This window comes from Leptonotus elevatus, chromosome 2 (genome assembly GCF_054856555.1).
Source record: "Leptonotus elevatus isolate MCC_2025b chromosome 2, RoL_Lele_1.0, whole genome shotgun sequence".
In the NCBI taxonomy this organism is placed as follows: domain Eukaryota; kingdom Metazoa; phylum Chordata; class Actinopteri; order Syngnathiformes; family Syngnathidae; genus Leptonotus; species Leptonotus elevatus.
The window spans coordinates 26,324,508-26,346,121 of NC_141240.1; the positions used below are offsets into that span (position 1 = coordinate 26,324,508).

The following is a 21,614-nucleotide window of genomic DNA, read 5'->3' on the forward strand; positions in this document are numbered from 1 at the left end:
AAAGGGGGTGGGAACTGTTAGGTATATATGGGTGAGTGTTTTTTGAGAATGTTACACTTCTGGGACCAGGGCTATTTTAAGCCGGGTTCTAGAGATGCCTTTCAGACTCTGAAATAAAGCTAGCAAAACTTCTCCACAAGACTTCAACTTTGAATTTTATTTGAACACGCAGAAATCAGAGAAATGATTTCCAACAATTGGTGACCCCCGACGCTGAATGGTGTTAAGAGGATTTCGAGCTGCAGTGATTCATGAACGAATGGAACTTCTAGGCCTAGATAATTAAGTACGGTAAGTAGAGACTTTTATCCACGTAGAGAAGTTCTGTCTGTTTGGGATCGCTGCAACTTGTTTTTGTCTTCTAAATTGTATAATTTTTTTACATGAGGTCTGTGTGGACAAGTTGTAGTTTGATGTCGTTCTAAAAATTTCTGCGACATTGGACTGTAAACACGTACGTGGGGTGGTGCATTTTGTAAAGCAAGTGCAGGCCTGGATTGAATGCGCATGTTTTGTTACAGGAAGAAGCAGCGTTTTATTAATTTGTTTTGTTTTTCTTATTTTTCGCTGTGAAGGATTCGATGGACTATGATAGTTGTTTTTTGAATATAAGGCTAAAGAGGATACGGGGTTTCGTGGATATTTGAAGATCCATTGATAAATCTGAAGATCATAGTAGACGCGCCTGCCTTTGGCAGTTTGATTGGTTGGGATTGTTCTTTCAGGTAGTACATGTCGCCTGTTTAAAACGTCCATTTTCACGTAATAAGTTATTTTAAAATTGCGCGCGCTGTTGAAATTGAACAGTTGGGGGAGTCAGGTCGATTACAACGGACATTGGGGTTTTATGCCGTTATATTTGCGATCCCTAGATTACGTGATTTTTTTTGGTTTTGCGCTTCTGCATTTGCAGTTTGGTTGGTCAGGATTACCGTGTGTGGTTACTTTTTTCCTCTACGGTTTAATTCATCAGTACGTGACGAGTTACTTTAAACGAGCGCCTTGCATAAAATATGCAGTAAAAGAGAGACAGTTTTGACACAGCGGAATTGGATGACACTGCTGTCTGTTAGAAACGATAGGTCACGTGATTCGTTGTGTATGTATGTTCTGTGATTCGTTGTCTGTGTATGTTATATGTTGTGCTGTGTGTTTTGTGAGCTTCTGTGTTGCTCGTTGTACGGTTGTTTAAACGTTGTCGAATAAATTTACCCTATTGAACTATCATATTGTAAAGTGAGACGTCACTGCATTGATAAATATTAATACTACTTGGGTAGTATATACACTTGTTGGAACTACGAGTGGTAAGAACTCTGAATTATGGAGGGCGATTTTGATCGTGATACTGAATGGTTTGATCTTAATGTACTTCCGGTACAAAGTGGCAATTTGAACTTGGACGCGCAAGTTAAGCATGCTTCCGGAGTTGCAGTTGGGACCATACGAGAAAAGAGTCGGCGTAAGATGCAAGCATTGTTGATAGATTGGGTTACGGCTGCTTGCGACAAGGGTTGGTTCCCACCGTTGATGTCCACGGTTTGTTTGATCGGTCTGATGAAAGCTGTGGAATTAGCATGTGTAAACATACGGCTCTCGCTGGAAAAAATGGTACGACAGACTTTTGTGTTTTCTTTGAAGGGTAGAGAAGTACGACGAAATTGTAGACATGTGGATCAAATGATGAGGAATGCTAGAATGTTGGCGATGGGCAGTTCGGTTAAAATTGCTCGAGGAGCGTTGGTAAAAGCGGGTGCTAAGGATGTGGCTAATTGTGATGCTAACATTGTTGCACCTCTGGCAAGCAGCGGGCCACTCGTGGCTGTTTTGTCTGATGTTGTTAACCCGTTTACAGGCTCGCCGTACAAGCCTGCGGCTCAGATGCTGCAGAATTTGCAGGCACCGATGTTGACGGTAAATAGCGGTAATCTTGATGTGGATTGGCATAGTGGTAATGCTAAAAATTCTGGACCACTTCGGTCTACGTTACAGGCCGCGGCTGACGGCTTGGCAGCTGGCGTAACCGCCTCTGTGACACGATTGGAGACTCTCTTGAACGAAATTTTGGAAATGAGGGAGAGTCCGAAAGTGAAATTGGACAAAGCAAGTGCTTTTAAATTGGAACTAGCTTCTAAAAAAGGTGGGGGCTGCTCTGTTGGGGGTGTATTGTAAGTGTTTGGATATTGGGAGGTTTTGTTTGATTTTCTTCAATGTTCTTAACTGTAAGTTGGTTTTGGGTAAGTTTAGACTGGTGAGATGATGGCAGATGGAATGAAGTAATGAAAAGGAATGTGGTAAAATGGGTTTTGCGATGTTGAGGGATGCTAAATGAAGAAATTTTCTCTCCTCCTCTGTATGGAAAAAGAGGGGGTTTGAGTGTGAGTGGGGGATTAGTCATGTGTCCTCGTATTGTGAGTTTTTCTCTTTCATAGGTAAGAGAAGGATGATAAAACAACATAAGTAACAGTTTTTAAGGCTGTTGCTAAGTTCTTGTAGAAGAATATTAATTTATACTATACAGGCATGTGATTTGACCAAAGTGAAATTATCTGAAAATTTAGCCGGGGGTCTGGGGGCCGCATGGGTTTTTCCGTGATTTTAAGTACTTTCAATGCACTCAGATGACAAAGAAATAGACAAAACAACAGCATAAATTTCCAATGTATATTGAACTATCCCATATAAAATTGCAGTTTTAGTCAACTCAAAATCAGTCACATTCAAAAATTATTTACGTCATAAATAATGTTTTTCTATTTTTTGCTCATTAAAACATTCAACATATTTACAGGAATATACAAGTGTTCATTCTTGAGCACAATCCATTCACATGACACAAACACTACTTCCTCCTAGACTTCATTGCTTTGGAATGGGTCTTTCTAGCCTGCTTCTGTGCAGCTTTGATGGTTCTTCTTGAGGCAGCCTTGCTCATTTGAGTGTCCTGTTTCACAGCAAGTTCTGTTCGTTTTGCAGACAACATAGCTGCTTCTGCATCCTTCTCCTCCCTGTACCTTTTGGAGGATGTCCTCAGATTTACGCACAGTTTGGACTGCACAGGATCCATCAGAATGTCTTTCCTGCCAAAATGGCTGACAGAGGTGGTCTTTCTTGCTCTTAGGGCATATTTCACAGTCTGAATAGAACTGTATGTGGCTATGTCCATTCTGCATGCTCTGGGGTTCAGGACATCACCCATGACACTGAAAGCCCCCTCTACTTGAGGCCCATGGAAGCAACTCATGAGAGCCTTCACCATCTTGGCCAAGGTTGGGTATCTTCCAACAGCAAAGACTTGAGCCCACCAACGATCCAGTGCAATTGCCTTCCCCTCTGAGTCCAAAGGTGTTGGCAACTCACTGTCCAACTGGTATTCTCTCACCTCGAGATCATAGTTCCCCAGCTCTGACTCATCAAGGACATTGGTGACCAACGATGACAGCTTCTTCAGTAGGTTTAAAGTTAAGCTGTGTCCTCTGGCAAGTGGGTCAATGGCAGAGGCTGCTTTCAGAAGCTTGCTGTTCATGGGCAACTTTTTCTGAAGGTACAGTCCACATGCCAGATATGCTGCCTTGGCTTTGGCTTTGAACTTGAACACAACTGACGACTTGTTGGAAGAATCCATCAATTTGCTGGTGACACCACCATAGAAAATATCCTTTTCTCTGAGTTGGTTGGCTTTGTTGTTCAGCTCAATTTCTGTCAGTTTACAGCCTTGAATGGACTCTGGCTTCAGGAAACAGGACAAGAACTTCTTGAAGAAGGCCACTTGCTTGTCGTTCAGCTTGTGGATCATTGGTGTTTTCGTCTCAAAGGTGATCACATAGTTCTTCAGCAAGGGCAGAACTGCTGTGTACAGGTTGAGGGTGAGAAGCGTATCCAATCTTGTGAAGAATATCTTCTCATAGATCCTCTGCTTCCTCCTCCTTCCTTCCTCAGTCATGTGCTTTTTGCCTAAAGCTGATTGTATGTCTTTGAGTTTGGCTTTGACTTCTCTTGGAATATCCTTCTTGTGGTAGATGGCCATGATGGTGGGGAGATAGAGTTCTTTATCTTCTCTGCCAAGAAATGCATGGTAGAAGATGGTAAAGACATCCATGAGGCGTAAGGTGGACATTGAAACATCATAGTTTGAAAGCCATCGATGGCTGACAAATCTCTCTGGCATGGTGAAGGTGATGCCTGTAAGAAAGCAAATTTCTTGAAGAGCTTCCTTCAGATCGGTTGACCACTTGAAATCATTGAAGAGATCATTATGGAGTCCTTCAATCTTGTACTCAAATGGCTTGCAAAAATGCTTGGAGGCGTTGTGGATGTGGTGGCAGGTATCCCCATCTATGTCAAGGAGATGTGGTGCTGGTCCCCCTCGCAAACGCGTCTCAACTCCAGATTTGGAACCCCGCATCACTGCACATGAGTCCATCAACACAGACACCAAATTGCTCCAGGGAATATTGTTCTTGGTCATGAGGGCTGAGAGTTCATCAAATAGAGATTTGCTGTCAACTTTAACAACACTCAAAGATGCTAAATGTTCCACCACAACAGACTTTGTCAACGGGGAGAAATAGCTGACGAGTACACACAGGACACGGTGTAGATTGTTGCTGGTGGACTCGTCAATGTTCATTGAAAAGTGGGAGGATCTTAAGTTTGTTAAAGTCTCATCAAGCATAGTGCGAGCAAGGCCATACTTCATTTTGTATGATGCACTGGTTCTATCCATGGACAGTCCATTCAGAGCTTTTGGATCCCTTGCCAGTTCCTTTGACAGTGTGATGAGCTTTGGGGCCATGGTGAACGGAAGAGAATTTTCGGCCAGCACTCCCAACAGCATTGCCTGAAGAATAAAAGAAATTCAACAATAATCAGTAAACAATTAAATAATTTAAATAATTATTTGAATTATAATCCTAAATGTCATGCGACCAAAGTAAATAAAAAAGGATTTAGTCTAAACTTGCATGCACATTCACATGTCAGAGTATTTATTATGGTAACAAAAAACGTTGCAAATTAGCTACAAAATAATAAATTATCTTTAACCATTGGAAATAATATTTACCATGCAATAAATCATTTAATCAATCATTCTTAATTTAATACATAATGCATAACAAAAACATAAAATACCTCATGCAGCAAGCTCTGGTAAAAACACAATCATTTCGATCATCTCTGTACTAACTGCATACTGTAGACAGTCAACATATTGAAAACTGAAAGTGCTAACATGCAGCATTCATTTGAGTTTGTGGATTAACCATGTTAAATAGTTAAGGCCATTTTTATTACGTTATAATATTTTCGAAAATTTGATTCCGATTAATTTGAAAAGTTTACCACCTACCTCAAAATTCACGACTCTATCAGCAACTGGTGCAGGTTGTTGGGGTGGATCACGTCTCTCCATTACCGCTCCCGATTGTGATGTCAATAAGGGATGGAGGCCATAAAGTTTTGGAGTTTTCGTTTGGGCACCAAAACTTCCAGCGATGGAATAATTTGTTGTTCTTGACTGGAGTTCTTTTACGTGTTTTTTGCTCTTTGCGTGACTTTCAAGAGCTTTGAAACCTCTCCCGCCATAGTCAATGGTATCACGGCACCAAATGCAAAGCGCTTTCCCGGCACGATCGATCTTCCGAATGAAGTCACTGAACAAATTCGTCACAGTCTTCTTTCCAACATTTGTCGATATATCCTTCTCTAACCAGTCCCAGCGAAACTTGTTTTTTACGAGTTTGTCAATTTCCTTAACTCGCGGAGCATCTTTGCGTTCGATCACGGACATCTTTCTTTAAACACTCGGCAAAAACGTGTGCGAAATGAACAACGGCATACTCTTATACCTTTATAACAAGCGCGTTTATTGGTCAACAAACAATGGCATACTCTATGCCTTTATAACAAGCGTGTTTATTGGTCTACAAACAATGGCATACTCCTATGCCTTTATAACAAGCGCTCTTATTGGTCAACACGGAGACTTCCGCCAATCGCAAGATCGGTTTAATTTCAGTTGCGGAAACACTAAAACGGAATGCTGTAGAGAGACAAAATCGGATTTTTTTTTTGGGGGGGAGATAAAAAAAGCTGAATTCCGCGAATTAGCGGAAAAATCACATGCCTGACTATACTATTTTTGATAAAGACGAGCCAGGTTAACTTTTTCTTTTTTGGGCAATTGCAACAAAAGGAATAATGATGAAATAATAGCATTTTGTATTGAGCTATGTTGAGTTAAAATAATTATCCCTATAGCCGTACAGCTGTGGCTGGATTTAGGATAGTTGAATGAGAAATTATAAATGTTTTTGTAGTCAACATAATGATTATGATGTTTAATATTTGTTTTTTTTCTGAGTGTGTCATTTCAGAAACTGATGCTTAAGTTCCAAAGCGGATGGGGTTTGATGACTATCTGCAAACGGGATGCGCCCAGCTCTACGGATACGTTGTATTTGCAAGTATTTCTAGTGGCTGTTTTTGAGGGGCATTCTAAAAAGAACAAGTTTGAAATATTTTTAAGAAAACAGGAAGTGAAATATCTTGCTATAATCCCACATCCTCAATCTGGCATTTTTAATGCATTGCATCAACGAGTGTGCATTTTTTGGTCAGGTGAGCTCTCAGAAGGACTATGTGTCATCGAGTCCGCCATTGCAGACAGCAATTTCCAACGTTTGGATGTACGTGACAAAGAGTCAAAGAGCTTCGCGCCGCAGCACAGTCATTCTCCTCCTGTGCCGACAGACAATCATAATGCTCAAATTCCTCAATGACCAGTGACTGTGTACACGTCTCATTCCAGTGACTTCTCCCCTATGGCTGTTTTGCATCCAGAGGAAATCTAAATGCCTGCTCTGAACATTGCTGCCACAGCAGCCGCCCTGCTGGCCAGGATTGAACATTGACAACAGCTGCCGTCCTGCCTTCTGCTGGGGGACTGGACAAAGAAAGTTGGTGGTCGGAATGGGATGTGATCCTTGTTCAGAGATATGCTACATAGTGATATGCAAGGCATTTTTAATGTGTTGGATGGGGAGCTGTGATCTATAGCAAGGTATTTCAGGTAATTGTACACGACATATGTGAATTTGGAATGAGGGATTGGGAAAAAAAAATTAATTTCAATCTTAGTTCCTCTATTTTATTGTTGAGAAGGGCCTACTAAATGTCTGCCTATTTTCTTGGGATAATCAATTTCTGAATTGGTACAATGGGAATTTAACTAGTACGATATGATATATTTTTGTTTTTCCTGTGGGGAATTTTTTTCCTGGGCTCCGTCCAGCTGCAGTTAAAGTTAAATACGAAGTGCAGCATTTACTAGAAGTCTTCCCAGAAGTCTTCACAAAAGTATGTTATAAATATGTATTATCTAAGTATATGTTTTATATACATAATATTGAAACTTACATCTTATCATACTGAGATATTGTTATTCAACAAATAACTGCAAGTTTGATGATTCATTTTCGATTATTATTTTTTTTCTTTTCACGGCACTGTGATTTATAAATCCCAGAGATATTTTTTGTGCTGTGTTTTTATGAGCCCCACTAATCTGTAGAAGAGGTGGGGTTGATTAGTAGTTTTTGAATCATTTTTAGTTTGTTTAAATCTAGTAGTATTGTTTTTCATGTCTCCAAAGTTTTCACATTTAGTGTTTTAGTTTTTATCTGATTGTGCTAATTTTTTGCAGTGTCCTGCGGCTATCTCGGTTGCCTCACAATCTGATTTTGAGAGTTGTGAATTTTACGACGTATTTTGCGGGGGCTGTAGTCTGGCAGTCCTTATTTATGAGCTAACGGGTTTTTTTGATGTGTCTTCCTTTGAAGTGCACTGCGTGTTTGTAAAGATCTGTAGATCTTTGCCAAAATGAGGGAGGTATGAACAAAAGGACAGTTCATGTTTAAGATATTAACCAATGTAGATGAATTAGAAAATTCAAAACAAAATTACAAAGGTTGTGGGGTATCGCCTACACTCCATTTGACAGGGTGAGTTTGATGGGAAAATTCACAGTTTGAGTTTGGAGAAATCTACAGGGAACAAAACAAGAGCGGAAGAAAAGGTAAGTCAGAAGCAAGCATGGACAATAATGAAAATATCGCCAATGAAGGTAATTATATTATATTATATCTGTTATCTCAGAAAAAATGTAATGTTTGGAGCCCAGTGTTTGCAAAAGAGTATAGATAATATGAATATATGTGAGTTTTTCCCAGCATGCCAGGATTCGGCCGATCATGGGATTCTGGGAAGAGAATATATGATATGAAAGGCAAAGTTATGCAAATTTAGAATAAATTTAGTCGTGGTAAAAAATTACCTATTATTAAAAAAAAACTATTTGAAAAATAAATATTTACAAGCTCTGTCTTATATTAATGAATGAGCGAATGTCATTCAACTCAATCAAAGGCTGGGCTCTATTTTAATGTCACAAAAATAGATCTTTTCCTGTTCCAACAGCACAGGACCTACGGATCTCAACCAAATAACATTTACTAATCCCAACTAACAAAACTATCAGGGTTTTTCCTCCAAATAAAATTTATGTGGGTTTATGAGAAGACTAAAAACATATTCCGCTCTCAGGTTGAAAGGAGAGACGCTCTCAGGTTGAAAGGAGAGAGGAAATTCCACTACTGGAAAGGAGACGTGCCAGGCTCAGCTATCTCATCAACTGATGATCATCAATCTTATCACCTCCGACCTGGAGCCACGTCAGCTGACCCAGTGATCGTTCTGGAGCGGCCGTTTCGACATCATTCGACACTGTTTGAGGACATCAGTCAACGGATCAAGTCAAGTGCCTTTTCTTGGGCAATCATTCCACGAACAGTCACATTTTCGGGCAGAATAATCCCGTGACAAATCGAAGAATTTGGGTAGTCTACCCCAAATTCTTAAAGAAGAGACGAACTATTGCGACACTCTTTTCATTCAACAAAGAGCTTCATCACAAGATGGCTGAGAGAAGGGAAAACATCTACAAAAGCTGTGACATCACGACACTTCTTTCAATGTTAATCTGATTTGGTATTTTCCTTTAAAAACAATGTCTTAAGGTGTTGAACTATAGAATAGTTCAAATGAGGGAATGTTGGATTATTAACATTGTTTTTCTGTTTCAATATATATTCTTCAAAGTGTTTTTGATTTTAGTTAGATATGTAAAACTGTTCCCATATGTTAGTTAGAATGTGGTCTGTTTTTCCCCCTAAGGAAGTGAGGTGTCGGACTTAATCTGAATAATCTACAGGGCAGATATGCGGGAATCTCTGGTGCGAAGATGCTACAGAGTTCAATAGTTTATCTAGGAAGCCAATAATTTACCTCACATCTGTTAAGGACTGAAAGAACTCAATGGGAGATGGCCTGATTGTATTTCACTCTGCTGACAGGACAAGATCAAAGGGGGGGCACAGTCTCTTCCTCGGGGGCTGTGCTCTGTGTGGGGTTTTATGGGGGGTCCCTGGTGCAGGGAGGTGGCGGGGGCAAGGTGTTTGCCCACATCCTTGAGGAAGAGATAAGGATAGGGGGTGTGTAGACTTTAAGACTCTTGTTTTGACAGGATGTGCCACATGGGTTGGGCTATGCCTGGAAGGGCAAAATTTACTTCTTATCAATAAAGGGGGTGGGAACTGTTAGGTATATATGGGTGAGTGTTTTTTGAGAATGTTACACTTCTGGGACCAGGGCTATTTTGAGCCGGGTTCTAGAGATGCCTTTCAGACTCTGAAATAAAGCTAGCAAAACTTCTCCACAAGACTTCAACTTTGAATTTTATTTGAACACGCAGAAATCAGAGAAATGATTTCCAACACCACGTTTAATTTGTCTTGCCATGATATTCTTTGCAGAAATATACCTATAGTAGGTTGCAATTACTTTGTATAAGGGCAAACAATTCTTTAAATGATTCACACAGCAAACAAGAAGATTTCTTCACGGCAGCCACTAAACTCTGACAGAGCCAGACTAGATGCCGGCCACTTCGAAATATCACTTTGACCGATTAAACCTTTTAAAAAATAGATACAAGTTATAATTTGCTACAAATAGTAAAGAAGTAAAAGGCCAATTAAATACATCTAGTCAGGGGGCTCAACAGTAATACAGAGCTCCTGATTGGGCACTCCTACCGCTGTACAAGTACTACACGTGTTTCTTATTCGTCCAAATGCAGTTTTAATGTGTCCCTTTTGTTGTCCTGGTAAATATATCGTTTAGCGTGATATTTTTGTTTATTATTACATCATGGTTTTTCTCCGGCCATGAGATTTGTCCAGCTGGAGTTGCCGTATGTTCCACGTGACGACGATACTCCGTTCCAGCCCGCTTTGGCGTGGACACCCACGCTTTCGCGCTTCGCTATATGATCCTTCTTGAGTTCGGACTGAATGGACTTAAATATCGACACTGTGCGTGCGTCGCTACTTTAGAGAAGTCTAAAATAATTACTACATTTCGTGTCTGCTTACATTCGTATCAGACAGTGCTCGTCGACATCTCTCGGCCCTGTTTAGCTTAGCTTTGCTTAGCTTGCTAGCCACCACAAAAAAAGGAGACGCGTTTTGTTAGCGACTAATTGGCTCAGCAGACGCCAAGTGTGAGCATAGAGTGTCGCCGATATCGTGAATATGTGTGCTGCAACGAACGTGACGTGCGAAAAAGAGCTTTGTGGAGCACAGGAGGAGAACGAGCGACAACGTCAGCTGCTGGACGCTGTGCGCAAGCAGCCTCGTGTTGTGTTGAACAGAGCAGGTTTGTCGCTTGCTTAATCAACACTTTTCAACAATATGTATTTATTTATTTTGAGAGGAATCTTCATCCGGCCACTGTGTTACCTTGCGTTTACAGTTTTTGTCTGTCGCTTTGGTATATTACTCAGATCTTAATTTAATATCTCAGAACTGCTTTTTTAATTTTCACATCGCTGTGTCACTTGTACACTGCACTAAGCAATTGCTTTTTCTTTTTTTTTAATTAAGCTGAGGCAAATCTGTTGTTTCTACACACATACATGTACATACATACACATCTATAAACGAATACACACGTACGTTTTCCCAGCTTTGTTATTATTGCGCACACGTGGCCCATGTGATAATCTTAAATATAAAATACTTAACCCCACAATAAAGTGAATTTACCAAACCTTGTGTCTCTTGTGTCCCGCAGACGTCTGTGAAATATATCTTTGTTCTGAGCGGCAGGAGTCAGACTTCCCTGGCGTGAAAGAGGAGGAGAACCTGGAGGTTCTCCAGGTTAAAGAAGAGGAGCAGCCACACCCTCCCAACATAAATAAAGAGGAGCAGCTGCCGCTATACATTAAAGAGGAGGAGGAGTTCACAGAGTTGCCCGGGACTGATGTCCATTTGAAGACTAAAGATGAATGTCTATATGAAAACAACAAAGGGGCGGAGCCTTCAAGCAGCAGCTCAAGACAACTGATAACAACAGAAGATGATGAGGACCACCGTGGAGGATCACAAGCAGACAGCCGGTTAGCTTTAATGTCAGATGCTGAAGACGCGTCACACTCTTCTCACACTGATGACGAGCAGTCTGACGGTGACGTGACATGTAACACTGGCAGCAAACGTTGGGAATGTTCTCTATGTAAAAAATCTTTTGGCAGCAACTTTCATTTGAGAAGACATATGATTAGCCACACTGGTGAAAAACTTTTTCCCTGCTCAGTTTGTGGCCGACGTTTCTCTTACGAAACAAGCTTAAAAGTGCACACAAGAACCCACACTGGAGAGAAGCCATTTGCTTGCTCGGTTTGTGGTCAATGTTTTGCTCAAAAACCACACTTACAAATGCACACAATAACCCACACTGGAGAGAAGCCTTTTGCCTGTTCAGTTTGTGGCCGACGTTTCTCTTACAAAACAAATTTAAAAAGGCACACAAGAACCCACACTGGAGAGAAGCCTTTTGCCTGCTTGGTTTGTGGTCAATGTTTTACTGAAAGAAAAAACTTAAATATGCACACAAGAACCCACACTGGAGAGAAGCCTTTTGCTTGCTCGGTTTGTGGTCAATGTTTTAATCGCAAAGAACTCTTAAAAATGCACACAAGAACCCACACTGGAGAAAAGCCTTTTGCTTGCTCTGTTTGTGGTCAAAAGTTTGCTCGCAAGGGAAACTTAAGCCAACACACAAGGACACACACTGGAGAGAAGCCTTTTGCTTGCTCGGTTTGTGGTCAATGTTTTACTCAAAAACCACACTTAAAAATTCACACAAGAACCCACACTGGAGAGAAGCCTTTTGCTTGCTCGGTTTGTGGTCACAAGTTTGCTTACAAGGGAGACTTAAGCAGACACACAAGAACCCACACTGGAGAGAAGCCTTTTGCTTGCTCGGTTTGTGGTCAATGTTTTACTCAAAAAGGATTCTTAAAAGTGCACACAAGAACCCACACTGGAGAGAAGCCTTTTGGCTGCTCAGTTTGTGGTAAAAAGTTTGCTAGCAAGGGAAACTTAAGCCAACACACAAGAACCCACACTCGTTCATCAATCAGAAGTTAAAAGTAGCAAAAAGCGCGACAGATTTTTTTCACACCAGGTCAAGGTCTTTACATGACATAAGGTCCTTTGGCCAGTCGGGCCAGGTATAGAAAGCGCTGCCCATTCCCAAGCAGATGAAGAAAAACTGAGGGATATGTGGAAAAAAATGTCCTCAACCTTGTCAATGGTAATTTACTAATACCATTATTTGTATGATTATAATTAACATCATCATCATCATGTAAACAAAAACAAAGATGTCATATGTACAGTACTAACAAATGTATTTGAGCTGGACTTAACAGCAGCTACACGAATAGTGGAATGTGTGAATGAATAGAACTAAAGTGAATAATAATGTAACTTTACTATTAACTCATTCACTGCCATTGACGGCTGTAGACGTCAAAAATTCATTTCAACTATTTTTTGTTTTCTACTTTTGGTAACAAGATATGAAAACCTAGAATTTTTTTTACTGTACATTTAGAACAGATATAAAATTTGTGATTAATCGTGAGTTAACTAGTGAAGTCGTGATTAATTACAATTAAAACATTTAATTGCCTGATGCTCCTAATAAAAAAAAGAAGAAAAGATTATTAAAAATTAGGGGTGTCAGACGATTAATTTTTGAAAATTGTAATTAATCACATAACTTCAATAGTTATGTGTATTGTATGTTATGTGTATGTTTTCAATAGTTTCCTGACAAAAAAATAATAAAATATATATATATATAAACAAAGTCTACTTAGAAAATTGGTTTATTTACAAATGTAGATTATACTTCAGGTAGGATAAGTATAATAATCATTTAAAAGACAGTTCAGTCATTTATTTTGGAAGAATAAAGTTATTTTCTGTTATCCCACTTTAGTCCTGTGGGTGGCAGCAATGTGCGTTACAGTGGTTGATAATACAATTTAAAAAAAAACTAAGAAACTATGCCACGTGGAAATTAGTTAACCTACGGAAACCCATGTATAATTGTACCAAAACCAACCAGCACACGCTCATGCGCCTCTTTTTCTAATCAGTTAATCACTTAATAATAATTAATTAGTATTAAGTAATAATAATTAATAATTTAATATGAAAAAAATAATAATATAGTGATTAATCTGCGTTAATACATGATTAATGCGATAATGTTTAGTGATGAATTAAGTAGTTAACGCTTTAACTTTGACAGCACTACTTTTAATGTATTGATTTCACTTTATAGATGCTATCGTACGTGAAAGCGTTACCTGCTGAGCCCACTTGAATTAAGTTGCTAACCAAAATCATTGACGCATGAATTTGGTCTTTCCGACTGATGAAGGGAGGAGACTTATGAAATGTTGTAAATGTGTTTCCTGAACACTGTTAAAGACACTGCTACTATTCGACTTTCTCTGCTGATTGGCTGCTATACAATAAAGCATGTGGCGGCCATTTTGTCTAAATCATAAACGTCCAAATACGGGCCCTTGCCATGTAAAAAAAAAAAAAAACCCACTGCTTTTGCGTGATACCCCACACAAATACATTAACAGTCCCAGCAACCACTGTCACGTCAGGATGAAACCATGGGAGCATCTGAAGTAGAAGAGGAAGTCAGAGCTGACGTAACCACGCCGACCGCTCCGGAAGCTCCCGTCAGCATGGTAACAGAGGGCTCGACCTGCCGAGCGGGGACGGTCTTGTTGATCTTGATGGGGACGAAGACGTTGGAGGCGCAGTGCTCGCTGAGGTACTCGCCTCCCTTCTCCTCGTAGTCCTGCCGGCTGATCCATCCCACCGCTCCTCCTCCATCAACGCCGCCGGGAGGATGCTCCACGGCCCAGTCTCTTGCCCCCAGCCACGCGCCCAAGGTTGGCTGCTTCGCCATGGTCACCTGGGGGGGGTCATAGCAGAGCAAGATCTTGATGCTTGAAGCACATCATTTTGCCAGTTGTTTGTGAAAAATGTAAAACACAGTACTTGATCGAATGAAGACATACACTAGTAATTGAATAAACTAGAACGAGAAAGAAAGAAATGTAATAAATATATTTTTTTTCACATATAGCAGCTTCACATTTGCCTGAGCTCTCATTATAGCCTTTATCAACACATTCTCACTTACTTTTTTTAGGGCCTGTGAGAAGAAAGAGTAAATGCAAGCACAAAACTCGCTACAAGCTAACCATGTGAACAGACGTAAGTCGGACGCTGTGAAGTTTGCTGCCGCCATCTAGTGGCCATCTAGTCACTAAGCGTTTGGAACTCTGCAACGGCTCGTCATTGAAGTTGGGGCACTTGTAAATCAAGGTACCTGCTTTTATGTTATTCACCTTACTCGATAGCAAAACAACTTATTTTATTTGGTAATTAGAAAATAGGTCAGCTCAACGATAGGTTCATTCACACACAAAAAAAGATACTGTGTCACTTTTTCTTCACATCCATAGTTCTATTTATTTGATACGATATAGATTTCAAAGAGACATAATTGGGATTTATTTCAATTTTATTTATTTTTGTACATAAATGTTGCAAACTGTCAATTAACTGTAGAGACTGCCCAACCATTGTGACATTAAACAACCAATCAAATATCTTGCTATTGCCTACAAAATGTGTCTGAAAGCAAACCGTTGTGAATTTTAAAAAAAAGGCGGGACGGTGTACTCACTTTTGTTGTGTACACACACAAAGAAAGCAAGCATCATCAATTTAAGGCAACAAATTAAGTACCTTGAAGTAAGACTGGAAGGGTCTTATGGCCAGCAGCTCCCTCTCCATTCTTTCCTTCATCCCAGGATACTGCATGTTTCCTCCCGTCAGGAACAGGTTGCTCATCATCGCCTCCTGCTGCTCGGGAGTGTACCTGAACATCAATAGGAAACAAAGCAAACAATGTTTTAATCATTTACCAATAAAATTAATCCCCAAACCTGCTAAATAATGTGTATGTATGACATTATTTGTATTATTTAATTTCAATTGCGACCGACTAAAACCGTCACACTTTTTGGCACTAGGAGCTAGATGCAATGCAGCCTGTTCATTGGTGCACAGAGATTGGCGTGGGAGGAGATAGGATAGATGGATAGTTTAGATTTGAGACTTTATTGCTCCCGTGAAGAATGTACAGTATTGCATCATTACCTGGCCAGCACATACTGAAGTGTCTCCATCATCCCCATCTGGTCTTCTCCAGTCAGCGAGGGCTGGAAGAGGATCTCCGGACAACGCAGACGCTCCGTGCCCACAAACAGTTGGTGGTATTCCGCCATGTTGAAGGACGGCTGGAGAAAGGTCATTCTTTAGTACATAAAATTAATCAGCTGATTATTGACCTTCAAACAACGGCCAGAATAATCGGCCAATTACTTTCCCTTAAAATATTATCGAACAAATCCGTAGTTTCAAATGCTGTGAAAGTACCCTGAATGCACCATTTTGCTTGCGTAGCATTAGCAACTAGCAAGTGTGTAGCGTATGTTATTCTGGTTATTCTGTTGTCCCTAAGCGTCCTCCAACGTGTTTAATGACACCGCAGTGGAGTTAACTGTAAAACTAAACACACGACAATAAGAATTACATCCACTGTATATTTAAATACAAAACATGCTTCGTTTTTAAAACATCGCTAGCCTAGTGCTAATGCTAAAAGCAAAGGGAGGATCCCATTCGAATGCTAACAGGAAGTTAGCATCGACTTCGGGAGTGTTCTTCCTTCAAATAACGACTATCCACACACAAATCTCGTGGGAGCACATACCCACAGGTGAGATAACACTACGCAAAGGCACTAATTCTTCCCAATGTGTGAAAAATGAGTTATTTTAACAAAACTCAATCGCAAGTTTCTTCTGTACGCCATGGATGCACTGCACCACACTGCCCCAAGAGGCCAAAACGTGCAGCAACAGTCAGTATTTGTTCATACAGTTTTTTCAGTTGCTATTCTTTTATTTTTGTCTCTTCTTATATCACTATCTTATTGTTTTAATTTGTCATTGTCCTTTCAAGATATAATTAAAGTTGACATTTCAAGGATTCAAAGACTTTCCTATCTTAAAATTCAAGGATGCAAACGTCCAAGGATTTTTTTTGTCTTAACACACACATGCCATGGTACAAAATGCAATCCTCGAGGTCCAAGGTTAGCACAATAATTCACAAGACTTGTGTAAATAACATAAGATAAAAATATATAATACATTAAATAAAAGGTTTAATGCTTTACAGCAGTTGTAAACAAGTAAGAATGGTTTAATTATTGACACAAAAATCTATACAATAACCTTGTATATTGTCATTCAAAGCAGAGAATCTTAATAGCAAAAGTTTGTGTGTAAGTAACAACCATTGAAAGGGTGGGGGGGGGGGCTTTTATGCATTATATATATTTTTAAATAATTGACCTAAAAAAATACACATCAGTTGGGCACTACTTAAAATTACTTACAATTTTAATAAAGTGAAAAATGTACATAATCATTCATTATTTTTCTATTTCTTTTAGTTCTACTTTTGTTTAATAAAACTAATTAATTAATGTTGTAGTAAAAAACAATCTAATTTGTTTTTTTCCATGTACATTAGTTGGCATACATGTGAGCTTTTCACAAACCCAAATAATCAATTGGTGGTCTAAATTGTCCATAATTTTTCATTAATTCCAAAGAAGCTACATTCACCAATGAATTGAATATTAGCCTCTATGAATAATGACTTTTGCTTTTATTCTTAATTGAGGAAGTTCCATCTTACCTGGACCACATTCACATTAGGTTTTTCCGGCAGTGTGTCCTCAGAGAAGTCAGGATACATCATGGCCATGCCGTCGCCCTCCTCCATGTGCGGCTCCAACTCGGACACCTGGTGGGAAAAGAAAAGTGTCAAATTGGCGTCAGCTCCACAGTGCAGGAAAATCTCCGTCCGCCTCACCTCCGTCTTTCCCTCGGCGCCGTCGCTGTGCAGCAGTTTCTGACGGCCCTGCTCCACGGCCAGCTGCAGTTTGCTGATATACGACTGCAGCTCCTCGGCAGAGTCCATGTTGAGCGCGACTAGACTCTTGTGGAACTGATCCAGTAAGCCTTCCTCCAGCAGCTCCTGCACACACATAAATAGCCGGCTTAATGAAATGGAGGATTTGTTTCAAATGAGCTACTGTTTAGAAACATGCTATAAAAATTTGACATTTGCTTCTTGTACTTCTACCAACAGAGGGCGATCTTTAATTGCAGTAGGCATATAAATAGGCTTATCACAAATATTGGCTGTCATTCTTAATATGTTTTGTAATTAAACGTGTCTAAAGTCAGCTGTGATCCTAATGAAGACAAGAGAGAGAAAATGGACACTTGGATGAGTGAGACAGACAAGACGTTCCTTACCTGTACGGCCATTAGTCTGTCCAGCCTCTCTTGGTCCTGATGCAGTTTCTCGCCACGACGTCGAGCATTGATCTCCTGAAGCCGCCTGAGTTGCTGCGCTCTCCTCTCTTGCCTCTCCTCCACGCTGGCACAGCCGCCGGGCAACTTCCCCGAGAAGGGAAGTTGCATTCGGTGAACCTCGCGCTCGTAAAACTCCGGGCTGCGCCATTTTTCCAATTCTGCAGACAAGCACAAGAAAATACAAGCCATGCAAACATGCATCATTAAGCCTTAACTGCACTTGAGATTCAATCTCTGTTCATGAATTTGTTGCCTCCCACTGCACCTTCTTGATAGTCCACAGCAGTGTAGCTATGTTCATGCAGCAGTTCCTCCATACGGCTGAGTGTGATGGCAGCCAAGTGACCCGGATATTTGAGCTGGAGGAGCCTCTGCAGGTAGGCTGCTGCCTGGCCTCCCGCCACGTTCACTCGCTTACAATTCGCCGCATCTAACCTAGGGGGGAGGCCAAATTTTTAAAATACCCATTGTTTTTAAAGGTAATTCAACAACAAACGGAAGAAGATAACGATAGCGGAGCCTCACCTGCCGTTGATAACAGGCAGCACGTGCGAGCAGTGGTACCCTGAGGACAAAACAATGCCGGTCTGTGGCGGCCGCAGAGTTCTCTGATTGTTGCTGTGATGGAAACTGTACAAGGCGTCAACTCCGTAAGAGACGTGAGGGACATCGTAGCACTCGAACAGCAACTCGGACATCATTTGGCGGCAGTGCAGAGGGTTGCAGGGGGCCTCAGTCAGCACGATGGGATGCTCCACACGGCCCTAAAATACACGAGGGAGTAGGGAAGACAGGACATGGAATAAAAAATCACGCATAGGGTCCTCCCTCCCTTTATTACGGCGTTCCATACCTATGACGGCGACTTAACCCAAATTTGTAACCAGGTCAGAACACACAGTAGTCAATCACTAATAATCTGTATGAACAACTTCTGGGTAATAAAACAATCAAGTAAGGCTGGGGCAAAAAGTCAACCAAGTCGGATAACTGGACCACAAAAATAAGTCAACAGAAATTTTTTGCCCCGAGGCTTCGCCAGCACCATTTGACGACATCAGACGGACATTTTCAGTCTCCATAAAACGCCATTGTACAGGTACTGTAATCAAACCGCTCATGACTTTTTCACAGACTAATAGCAGCTTCTATTGGTCTAAAGTTGATACTGCACAGTCAAGATTTTCTGAGATATGAAAAACAATAAGCATGACACTTTAAGTGGTAACCGCGTTGAATGACGATTTTGGGACTGCCTGAGCCTACTTCAACATTTTTTTTTATACAAACGAGGTTACTATATTACTTCCAAATGTAAAATTTTACAAGGCATTACATTTAAATTTCAATGGCATCTGCTAGCAAGTCTCGGGCCCATGGCTTACAGGATGATAGAAAATAGTATTTTCAATTACTGGCATCAAGTTGGTGCCACCAAATTGCTATTCCCACCATGGGGCTACAAATTCCTGGCTTGCACCCTGTGAAACTTTTCCTGCCATTGGCAAAAGTACAAGAAGCAGCAAGGCAGAAAAGCATTAGAGCATAAAGCTAAACTTTTAAAAATAATTAAAAAGTCCAACAGACAAGACTTAATGCAAGTAGTGAAATGCAATTTGCCTTTATTTACCAAGACATACAGTACTACACTTACACAACAAAACAATGTTGGAATGAACGTGTGTGTGTGTGTGTGTGTGTGTGTGTGTGTGTGAAAAATGACATGATTACTATTGCTTAAAACAAATAATAAATTGGGAGCGTTTGTTTCATTCTAACTCCACTTTTTCCTTCAATGCGAGCACTGTACAGTATGTGTACATTAATGTATTAAAGCATTGCATAGATACGGAGCATAATGTTTGGAAAGTGATCACGTATTTAAATTTTTCGCTCAAATCCATCATTTTCCAAATATCAATTTCAACAACTAACCCACTAGTACGTACAGCCAAAGTGCTCATGGCACTAACCTCCGAGGTGATGCCCAGGTGAGTAAACACATAGTCGAAAATCAGCTCCTGGATCTCGAAGTTGACCACTACATTCCGGTCGAATTGACTTTTAAGCAGCCACCGCAGAGGCTCCAGGTTGGGGATGTCGTTCCCGATCTGGGTCTCGCTACGGGCGGCTCCTCTGCTGCGCGCCGCCACCGACCGAAAGAGCAGCCGCGGAGAGTCCACCGACGCCCAGTCGGCCCTAGTCTGGAAGGAGCCGTTGTCGATCACGATCGGCATTCCACATGAGGCCGCCAACGGTTCTAAAATCTGATCGGGCAAACTTTTACAGTCCCGAAATGAGAAAATTTGGCATACTGGTTGCTGCCGGGTGGCCATTTTGGAAGTGTGTCACACAAAAATACATCCGAGTGGAACTATAAGAATGAACAATTAATTGTTCCACCCCATTCACGTTTGCAAACATATTTACCTTTCCAGCTAAATATGCTCCTCTTGCTGTTCAATATTCAACAAAGAAACGATGAGAAATTCTGCGAGAACAGAATTAATTGCAGCGTCCATTTGTCTTGTCCATGTTACGCTTGTTTATTTTCCCCGGTGCCGGCGCTGGCTTTCTGGTTTCGTCACAGTTGAGCTGCATATCATGCCCCCAAACACAATGTCGCTCTGTGATTGGTCCGAACCACCAGTGGTTCGGATCGATGGAAATCAACGAGCTCGGTATAAGATATATTCTCGGGAGTTTGTGAACTCACAAATAGCGCGAGAATTCATCTTGCAGAGCAAGGTTAGGTGGGGGGTGAAGGAATGAGACACACGCATTGGCCTTATAGTGTTGGTGCCAGATTGTACAATTAACTAGGGTTTGCTCTAAAAATAGCTCACCAGTGATGGGACAATGACTTCCTAAGAAGTCATTCACCCTGGGGGGTAAATCTGAAAACCCCGTGAAATACAGAGGTACAACCCGAGGTAAACCCCACAATGTACGAGTTATGAACCCAAATAAAAATCTGTGACGTTGTCAGATGCAAACAAAATTATAAAATGTGTTAAGTCTTCTGCTAGCCTAAAAACTAGAAGAAGTACGACGGCGTATTAGGGCCACGTATATACATATATATATATATATTAGAAGGCGGAATATTCTGAGAAAAAAACTCAGAAAGTTACTACTCGACTGTGCCAATAATTTCCTGTCGGGTTTCCAAATAAGGAGATAGTAATTGCTTTAGCAGAGATTAACCATATGGTGTTAAGCATTCACTCTTTGAAGCTTTGTGTACGGCGACTGGCCAGCAACAAAGACGCATCGCTTTGCGAAGGTCCACACCCGTACGATCAAACATTTAAGTTCATTTGTTAAAATGTATATTTACTTGTACATTTATGTTTCCAGAATTATTATTTACACGTTTATACATTTTCGTATTTTTTGGTACAAGCATCTAAGTGGATATGTCAAATCTGCTGCTCTCCGCCATTCACTAGCATTTACCTAAAGTATGCTAGAAATCTGATTGGTTAGTGTTAGTCAGCTGATAGGGGATCAGGAAGTGTTGTCGCTGTAGCTGCGGTGAATGACGAGTATAGTTTAAATTTAAGAATTAATCCGTCTCCATCCTGCCATTTCATTTTATAAAGTGTCCCATTAACCACCAACGAATCCTCACATGATTAGACTACAG

At 40.6% G+C, this 21,614-nt stretch overlaps 3 protein-coding genes and 1 long non-coding RNA gene across 4 annotated transcripts; 2 read left to right on the top strand and 2 right to left on the bottom strand.

Annotated features, from left to right (window-relative positions):
* Nucleotides 1-2,614: 2,614 nt before the first annotated feature.
* Nucleotides 2,615-5,905, bottom strand: LOC147179381 (uncharacterized). The gene is made up of 2 exons (XM_086067751.1): nucleotides 5,351-5,905; nucleotides 2,615-4,840 (listed from the first exon to the last, which is right to left on the bottom strand). The coding sequence occupies exons 1-2, from the start codon at nucleotides 5,789-5,791 to the stop codon at nucleotides 2,843-2,845; spliced, it is 2,439 nt and encodes an 812-aa protein (XP_085923877.1). The 5' UTR covers nucleotides 5,792-5,905; the 3' UTR covers nucleotides 2,615-2,842.
* A 4,419-nt stretch (nucleotides 5,906-10,324) lies between these two features.
* On the top strand, nucleotides 10,325-13,269 carry LOC147179382 (uncharacterized). The gene is made up of 2 exons (XM_086067756.1): nucleotides 10,325-10,776; nucleotides 11,194-13,269. The coding sequence occupies exons 1-2, from the start codon at nucleotides 10,653-10,655 to the stop codon at nucleotides 12,549-12,551; spliced, it is 1,482 nt and encodes a 493-aa protein (XP_085923882.1). The 5' UTR covers nucleotides 10,325-10,652; the 3' UTR covers nucleotides 12,552-13,269.
* Nucleotides 13,270-13,281: 12 nt separating this feature from the next.
* Nucleotides 13,282-20,318, bottom strand: actr5 (actin related protein 5). Its single transcript, XM_086067755.1, has 9 exons — nucleotides 19,939-20,318; nucleotides 18,491-18,729; nucleotides 18,231-18,400; nucleotides 17,906-18,123; nucleotides 17,457-17,621; nucleotides 17,280-17,387; nucleotides 15,669-15,808; nucleotides 15,255-15,387; nucleotides 13,282-14,412 (listed from the first exon to the last, which is right to left on the bottom strand). Exons 1-9 carry the CDS (start codon nucleotides 20,299-20,301, stop codon nucleotides 14,092-14,094), a joined length of 1,857 nt encoding a protein of 618 aa, XP_085923881.1. The 5' UTR covers nucleotides 20,302-20,318; the 3' UTR covers nucleotides 13,282-14,091.
* Nucleotides 15,614-17,832, top strand: LOC147179384 (uncharacterized). The gene is made up of 2 exons (XR_015094022.1): nucleotides 15,614-15,818; nucleotides 17,313-17,832. It is a non-coding gene; the product is annotated as an uncharacterized LOC147179384 (long non-coding RNA).
* Nucleotides 20,319-21,614: the final 1,296 nt, after the last annotated feature.